General features: G+C 43.4%; 1 protein-coding gene across 1 annotated transcript in view; it reads left to right on the top strand.

The window, feature by feature from the left end:
* The first annotated feature begins 1665 nt into the window (after nucleotides 1-1665).
* Nucleotides 1666-9370, top strand: part of KRT23 (keratin 23) — a 28441-nt gene continuing 20736 nt past the window's right edge. Inside the window, exon 1 of the mRNA XM_063138096.1 lies at nucleotides 1666-2145. Coding sequence (XP_062994166.1) covers nucleotides 1732-2145 — 414 coding nt within the window. The 5' untranslated portion in view covers nucleotides 1666-1731. The remainder of the gene's footprint in view (nucleotides 2146-9370) is intronic.

The following is a 9370-nucleotide window of genomic DNA, read 5'->3' as shown; positions in this document are numbered from 1 at the left end:
TAGAACGTCTATTAATAATTTTCTGTTCAGCACCTAGCATCCTGGATTAGTATTAGTGTTAAATAACATGCACACCAGGCTGGTGTCAGCACCTGGCATCATGGGGTTATGGTAATGCCAGGTGCTGACGCCTATCCTTGGACCCCTTTACTTTGTCTTTCTGGCCCACCACTCTGAGCAGCACCTGCCAGCTGAGTCTAATATCTAATTGCTATTTTAATTTCCCACCGTAGCATCACTCTGGAGCATTGTGGGAAATTAAAACAGTGTCTGTCCATCCCGTTCCCCACTCCCTAGCACTGCTCAAAGAATGGGGGTGGGGTGACACTTACTTGGGCTCAGGGCCCAAGGATGTCCACCAGGCAGGGTGGCCATTTATGTATCATCTAAAAAGAAGAAACAGATTTGCATGTGCCAATTTATATGTTTATTTGTCAATACAGAAAAAACTTACTTTAATTTAAATAAAAATATAAACACATTTCACAATACTGAGTGTCAGACTGAGAGTCTTGAGATCTGAGTTCTAGTCCCCACTCGACCAAGGAAGGCCAACACTTTGGGCCAGTCACAGACTCTCAGCCCAACCTACCTCACAGGGTTGTTGTTGTGAGGATAAAATGGAGAGGAGGATTATGTATGACGCCTTTGGTCCCTTGGAGGAAAAAAGGCAGGATATAAATATAATTTAAAAATAGTGGGGAAAACAATGACTATCTGTGTGCCTGCTTAGCCTCCTGTCTGGGTGCTAAATGTGGGAGGGCAATTTCAAAGCCCTGCTGCTCTCCCTTCTTAGGTTTCTTGAACTTGAAAGTAGGCCTGTCCTGGGCAGTCCTTCAACCAGAGGACATCTTCAAAGAGAGATCTGTCATCTGGCAGTTTTTCAAAGACAGGACTGTCCGGTGCCCTCTGTAAAGTAGGACTCAGGGGCTCACTACCGCCAGGCCTAACAATGGAGGAGAGGACTCACCAAAGGGCACTTTGCCCAGGGCTTCCTCAAACCCGGACACACCTGTATGCGCAAAAGAATATTTAGAAATACAACAGTTGACATAGGACTCCCGGAATGATTCAAAGATTTCTTTTTCTCATGTTCTTAAAAGGGTTTATATATGTTTTACAAAGTGTTTACATAACAACTTGATAAGTACACATAGTGCTTTGGGGATTCGCAAGCTGTTAAAATGTTTAAAAGACATTCTAAAATGTGAAAGCTACACCTGAGGAAGCCTAACCCATTTTCTGGCCTTTGCTGTTGTGTGTAACGCAGGCAGTTTTTTCTTGCTATTACAAACAGCAAAACTGAGCACACTGAGCCATGTCATTGAAAGAAACCTGAAGCAGACACCCAGCTGCTTGAGCTCTGCTCCTCGCCCCTCCCTTTGGTAGCCACACCTCACTGCTACAATGCAAAAAGCAAAAAAAGAAGAAGAAAAAAAGACAGAGGGAGGGAGAAGAGAAAGCCCTTGGTATGTTGTTGTTGTTGCTCCAAAGAATGACAACCGTATTTGCAGGCTAATAAGGGTTTCAGAATTGACCAAGAGGAAACGCATATTTTGTGATGACACAATCCTTGTTGGCATAGTTGTTCAACACAAGGGAACTCCCACAGGGAAAGGCTTAAAAGCGCTTAAGGAAGGTTGAGACACTTCTCAGACGGTGCCAGTAAGTCAAGAGAGAGAGAGAGAGAGAGGAGTTGGTGTGTACATTCAGTTCCTAATAGCTGTCAGGATGAGCTGCAGCCAAGGCATCTACCACTTTTCTTCCGGATCTCTCAGGGGTGCTGCAGGATATGGCTTCACACATATGGGAGATCCCTACAGAGCTTCCAGTTTCCACGGAGAAAGTAGCAGTACACACATTCCCATGTCCTTTGGAGGACCCATCTGGCTGGCCTCTGATGCAGGAGCAGGTTGGGGAGGCTTTGGTGGGAGCCATGGGAACCTCTTCATGGGAAGAAACGAGAAGCAGACCATGCAGGAGTTGAACGAACGCTTGGCTGCCTACCTGGACAAGGTGCGTTCTCTGGAGAAGGCCAACACTCAGCTAGAGGGCTGCATCCGGGAGTGGCACAAGAAGAGGTCTCACAGCGCCCAGCATGACTTCAAGGATTACGAGCAAAACATCTTAGACATGCATGAGCGGGTAAGTCAACGAAGATGTATATTGTTTTACATTCCCTCCCTAGGGGGAATTCAAGAACTCATTCAATGCAGCCAACTGCGTTATAAATGTTTGAAATACTGCCCCAAATGAAGTCATGCAGAAGATATGTCCTCAAGGAAAGGTGTGGACTCGGAGGGTGGGAAAGGGGGAAGGGGCAGTAGCACTGAAAGTAATTAATTAATTAAGAAGAAAAAGTTCTCAAGCTACCTAATATTTTGCTTGGGGAGGAGAAGTGTGTGTATATGTTCCCAAGATTGTAACAACCTTCCTGCTATGGACCATGTGGAATTTAGGGGCTCGGAAGCACAAAACATCCATCAACTAAGATTTATTAGGCAAGTAACAACAATACATGGCAAACGAAGGACAAGACAAAGGAAAATATATAGTAATTGTGAGTAATTGGAAAGTGCAATGAATAATTTCATTTTCTTTTCAAATTTCAATTTTATAAAACTAGATCTATCTTGCTCATAAAAAATCAAAGAACAATATTAAGCATCAACTTGCCAAAGTATTTGATTTGGTAAGTTAATGCTTAATATTATTCTTTGAGATTTTTATAAGCAGTATGAAAGATGTAGTTTTATACAATCTTCTCTAAAAGTGATATTGGAAGGGGGGATTGAAATTCAACTTTTCAGATTCAAATTACTCTCTGCATTTCAAATTTTCATAAAGCATTATTTGAATTCTAAACAGGGAGAATGCTGTTTTCTCTTGCTTGTTATATGGCGAATGTATACACACACACACACATACACCTGTATATCTTTTAAATCATAATTATTAGGTGATCTCATTGCCTCCTGCACAGCATGCCTCTCACAGATTCCATTGAGAGATTAGTTGTATGAGTAAATCCTAAATGGCTGTTAAATCCGGTTAATTGTATAGTGTTTGAGCAACTAGAATGGATTATCCATTCCAATAAAATATGTCCATGAATATTTATCTATGGGACTTAAAAAGTAATCCAATGGATGCAAGACATTATGCTGAAAATAGTCTTATGCAGCTGAGATAGTGGAGTTTTTCTAATTTCTTTGTGTTAGCAAATAGCATCATCAAGCATTGTTGAGGAAAAATAATTTATTAATTATCATTAGTATTAATTATCTACAGGGCCAGCCCTATCATTAGGTAGAGTGAGATGGCTACCTCAGATGGCAGATGCTGGAGGATGGGAAGTGGCAGCAAGAGACTGGAGGACAGAGCTGTATGGACCACATGGCCCGCCCTGCAACCCCCAAGCTATTCTGCCACCCTCAGCTGCAGTGCAAGACATTAGCTCTTCTCCTGTAAAATTCAACTGTCAGTAAGATTCAGTTGTCATTCTGGTACATGGAATGAGAGGGGCTGTCCTCTTGTCTGTTGCCTCAGGCTGCAAAATGTCTTTGGATGGTCCTGGCTCAGCTCATCCATCTCCTTCCAGTAATCTTGGCCTAGTTCTCAGAAACAGCAGGCACACATAAATATGTGTCTGGAACTATGCCACTTTAGATTGTAGGAGGGGGCTCCCATCACTGAAAGCTCTTCCATTCTAAACAATGCCCTGCCCCCCCCAAAAAAAAGATGTCTGAGTGAAAGCTTCCACTCTAGCTTTCTCCCTGACATTCTGTGTGAAGTGGTACAGTCCACAGAGGCCCTGTTCAGAAGACACCTTAAACCACAGCTTTAACCACGGTGGTTAAGCCAGAAAGCCAGGCATGTGTTCAGAAGACACCTTTAACCATGGCTTTAACCAAGGTGAATAAGGCTTTCTGGTTAAAGCTGTGATTTAAGACACCTTAAACCACAGCACCATGGTTAAAGCTGTGGTTTAAGGTGTCTTCTGAACACAGTCTGGCTTTCTGGCTTAACCACCATGGTTAAAGCTGTGGTTTAAGGTGCCTTCTGAATGGGGCCAGAGAAGTTTACCGCCCCATCTGCTATTTTTGATAACTAAGACCCTTTCAGAGTTAGGTCAAGTTACAAATGCTATAAAGAAGGACCTGAACTTGGCATATATTAATGCCTCAGGAATCTTTGAACTATCAATAGTTTCTTTCTTTGTTTTAGGGCTGATTCTGATATCTCATTTCACTACTTGTTGGTTGGTGTTTGTTCATTTGTTTTTTAAATATGTAGGAACAGCTGGTGGAGGCATGGATTAGGTGAACTGCTGGGAAGGGTTCAGAAAGTTTAGAAGGCCCGTGTCTCTTACCTGCACCTGACCCATCCAGTGTTGAAGATGTAGCACATTCCTATCATTTTACACCATGAGTTAGGAAACAACACATCAGAACTGGTCCTCATCTTGACCAGATCTGTAAACCTTGGTGGGCAAGGATTTTGTGTGTTGTATACTGCCTAGGTTAGCCACCTATGTATTTCCAAAAAGAGGGAACAAAAGCTGACATAGATTTGCATAAAATTGCCTTTGCTAAAATTATTTATATGAATAGACAAACATTTAGAAATCATGACTATAAATTAAATAAAAATACAATACATCTCACCCTAGTGACAAGTTCTGTGACCTGCCTGTGTACTTGTTCAGTCTGCTGCTTAGGTAGAAAGGTGGCTTATCAATATTTATAGAAATTAATAAACATAAAACTTCAGGGGGGCTGCTCTCCCTTCTTATTGTTCTTTATTTTTAAACAGACTTGGACTGGACAGTCCTTCCTCAAACACAAGACAGTCTTCCTGTAAAGGAGGACACATGCCCAACACATTGTTTTCAGTATATTTCAGATACACAGTAGTAAGCAGCTCATAGTAAAGTGATAACAAGTCAATGCCTGGCCCCATAAAACCATTTTTGCAGATGCTTTCTGTGGGTCAGTCTGCAATTATGTTCCATAATCAAAGGATTAAAACACATCCTATGTTAAATACATCATCTGTGCACCATTTTGATTACCTTGGTTTAAGGGCATAGTGCCCTGCTCTGGACTGGGACTATTTTGCATGTGTAGGGAAGTTTTAACCCTTTCCCCCCACCACCACTCCCCCCATTGGGACTAAAAACAGAAGAAGAAAAACTCCATTGGTGCCAATGGGATTTCTCTCTTTTTTTCAGACCCCAGTGTATGGGCGGGGGTGGGGGGAATGAATGGGGGGAGTGCCTAAGCGGGAAAGTTGAAACTTCCCCAAGCCATGCACAGCAGACCCAGTCTGGATCATGACCCCACATGCTTACACTATGGTAAACAACATAGTAAGGATAAGCTGCATGCTACATATTTAATGTAGCATGTAGTTTAGCCCCAAGTGGTACTACTAGAATGAATGTCTCTGAGTAAATATGAAGCCAGCCATACAGGAAAAATGGGCATACCATGCTAAATTAGGCGGGAAAACACAATCCTTTTTAAAACCAAACAAAAAATACTGCAAATATATAATTTCCATATAGTTAAAAACAATTAATGGATCCTACCCAGAATTTTACTAGAAATATGTTTTTCAAGCTCATGTGTCCCCATGCACAGGTGTGGGTTAATTTGGATTCCTGTCATAATAAAACTTATCTTACTAGCAACAATCCTTGTGATGAATCAGATTAAATTACTCTTAACTTCACGCTTCCATATAAGGCAAGAAGCCAGGCTTTACGAAGAATTGTGGTTTAGCTTATGAAGAGCGTTTCTGGTTCTGAATGGTAGTAATTTGTACCTCCCATAATCGTGAGAGGTTTTTCACAGACAGATCTGAAAGATGACAAGCAGTGGGACTGCTCCCAGGGGTTAGGTAACTCTTTCTGCACGGTTAACAGCCTCTGTGCTGGCCTGTGTGGGATTAGAGCCAACAAAAGAAGCCTGAACCAGTCAGCCAACATAAAGGTCTCTTCAGGTTACATGTCTTTTAGGCCCTGAATGGTTTTCCACAGCCCAGGCCAGAAGTGCTACACAAGCATTTTAAAGGCAGCTCAAACAGGGCCTTTCCTAGTACACTCTCCCTTCTCACCTTCTCTCACCTCAGGTCTCATCTTCCGGTGCTGTGCCTGTAAACTCTCTCCTCAAATTTTGACCCAGGCTTTCGTTTGCTTGAACTGAGTAAAAGGGGGCCCTGCCAGGTGAAGAATTTGTCTTCCTGGGCCAAGGTAAAAACTCACGTTAGGTAATGGAGGATAGTACCGTTGGCTACTGGTCATGATGGCTATATGCTACCTCCAGAATTGGAGTTAGTATGCCTCTCAGTGCCAGTTGCTTGGGAGCAAAAGTGGAAGGTTGCTGTTTCACTCAGGCTGTGTTTGTGGGCATCTGGTTGGCCATTGTGGGAACAGAATGCTGGTCTAGAAAGGCCTTTGGTCTGATTCAGCACAGCTCTTCTTTTGCTCTTATATAACGACACCCACAGAGTTATAAATGTAGATGCCACGACACAGGCTCTGAACAACAGACCCGGCCGCGGCTACTCCCTGCTCAAGCCAAGCACCACCGCTTGATACGCCTGAGGCGAGGGACAAACATCGCCTTTCTCCAAACTATGTGGAGAAAGGGGTTAAATGGAGAAGGATTTCAATAATAAATTAAAGTGAGGTGAATTATTGTGCGAGTGGGTGCTAACTGTATAAACTTCAGATAATATATGCCAAACAGACACAAACAGCCATATAGGGGAAGAATCCACACATGTATTAATACCGTTTAAGAAGAGTCCTTTTAACAGTGAAGTGAAATGTTTCAAAAGCACCAAAACGCTAATGAAGAGACATACCCTCTTGGTGTGCCCCGCCACGCTGGCTGCAAAACAGAGGTGTTCGCTCTCTTTTCCCTCCCTACCTCAGCAAGCCTGCGGTGGGTGCTTCCCATTTTTCATTCTCAGCTCAGCTCCTCCGCCCGGCCACCGCCGCTGCCACCGCTGCTCAGCCCTGGCACCCAAACCCGGATCCAGAGGAGCGCGGCCCCTTTAAATAGGAAGCACCCACCCCAGGCTTGCCAAGGGAGGGAGGGGAAAGATGGAATTGGATTTTGAATAAATATTCAATTGTTACTGTTTTGAATTTTATTGTTATCATCTTCCTTAGTGGGTCGTTGAAAATTGCTATTCTGAATAATGATTTTTATAGGGTAGGGTAGGGGGCATTGGGCATGAGTTTGTGGAAACAAGGGGGCAGTTACCTGAAAAAGTTTGGGAACCACTGGTCCTGCGTCAAATAACTAGAGATACTTAAGGATTTCGTTCAAGGATTTTAAAGAAAACTGAACTGATCTGCAGCTCCTGGACTGATGTATAGATTGCTACACAACTATCCTTCAGATTTCACACTTTTCTGAATTGTACAATGCACTTGTGATCTCCAAAAAATGTACAAAAATATTTTCATATATGTTAGCATAAAATACATTCAGAAATGCATACTGTGAAAAGAGATAAGGTTACAAATATGTATTTTGAGATAAAACACATTTAAAAATACATATTTTAAATATGCATTTAAATAGGAATTTATATGCAGATTGAAAAAAAAGATTCACAGATTAATACAGCATGGACTGACATGCAAAGCTGACATGGATGGACCAGAAATAAACTGATCCACCCATGCTGGCTGGGGATAATGGGAGATGTACACCACCTTATCTGGAAGGCACCAGATTGAGGAAAGCTCCTCTGAAGCATCTGGTTATGTACCAGGTGTCCTTTCACTTCTTCTCAAGCTGCCTAAATAGCCTGGATTCTCCCCCCCCCCCCCTGTAATCTCTGTCTTTCTATGCAATCATCATGTACTTTAGTATGGAGTCTGGTTCCACTGAATTTCATAACTCAAATATTTAGAAGTGATTACTGCAAGTTAGATTGCCCCTCCGCTCCCAGACCAGACCTCAGGCCTGATGGAACCTGCTCATCTGGCAGTTGGAAGAAACGTTTACAATTCTATTTTGCAAATGCTTTGCAGCACATTTGTGTTTTGCAGTTTTGTGGTTGGGCAGCTGCTGAGAGCTCACATCCCAGCACATGGCCACCGCAAGAGCCCCTTGGAGTTTCTCCTCTTCTTCACCATTGCAGCCTGTTTGTTCATCTGCCTCTTGCTCTGGACCAGACAAGAGTGATGGTGAGAAGGAGAAGCAGCAGATGCCACAGCCTACGTGCTCACTGGCTCTCAGCCCGTAGAGCTCACATGTGGCAGCAATGAGGAACAATAGCAGCTGGTGACCATGGCAGTAAGAAGGTAGACTTACTGATGGAGGGGGCCCATTTGGGGTGCCTTGTCCAAGGGCCCTCAAACACCTGGAGCCAGCACTGTGCATACCTGAGAGAAGTCCGTGTGTGTGTGTGTGTCCTGTAACATGTGGCTTTGCTCTCTTGCTGGAGGTATTCACTGTGCAGCCTCTTTGCTTATGGTACTCTAGGCTGCATAGGTTGAGGGAGGAAGAGGAAGAAGCTGACAGGTGTGTTACGTTCTTTAAATAGATAGTGATCGGTATGTCACTGTGGTTCCCAGCAACTTAAGGATTTAGGTAAGCACGTTTTCAGCTAAGCGTCTTTGATCATAACAGTCCATCATGTGGCATGTCTCCAAAAACATGAAAATATAGGTCATTGATTCCAAGATTTTAGCTATTGTCCTTTTCCTGTTCTACATTTCAACAACAACGACACACCTTAAAAATGGAATGCAATGATCGTTAATTGTATTTCTGAACCACTTGAGATGTTTAAGGCCTTCTGCATTACACCATCTGGCATCACCAGAGGTGTACATTACCTGCCCAGAAATGTTCCCTCTTATTGCTCAATGAATACTTTCCAAACACGAGTCCTCCCAGCACTGTAATACTGCTGAGGTCTTTCAAGGAACGGCAGGGGAGGACCTCTTGGGGATGCCTTAGGTACAGGTCAAGGGTATCTCAGGTTCCTACCCAAAAAAATATTTCACAGAGACCCACGGTGCACCTGCTATCCTGCCCATCCAGTGTACAAATTGCATGGGAGCCAGAGAAGCCCCACACTCCCATACCTTTTGCGATCACCCCTTAGTTATTTGGGGAACCTATGAGGTGGAGCTTGTGATTCCATTACAGTTTTCCCCTGCCCCCACCCTCAATAAGCTGAGCTCTGTCTATTCCTTCACCATATACTAACCTCTCTGTAAGCCTGGCACCTTCCGTCCTCCAGAACCACTCTTACCACAACTCCTCTGTTATTTCCCACTCCTGAACAAGATCCCAGGGCAGGAACATTTAGCTTCCCATTTGAGGGCACAATCTTG

The sequence above is a fragment of the Elgaria multicarinata genome, chromosome 11, assembly GCF_023053635.1.
Source record: "Elgaria multicarinata webbii isolate HBS135686 ecotype San Diego chromosome 11, rElgMul1.1.pri, whole genome shotgun sequence".
NCBI lineage: Eukaryota > Metazoa > Chordata > Lepidosauria > Squamata > Anguidae > Elgaria > Elgaria multicarinata.
Note: the sequence above shows the minus strand (reverse complement) of the source record. Positions and strands in the feature narration are given on the sequence as shown.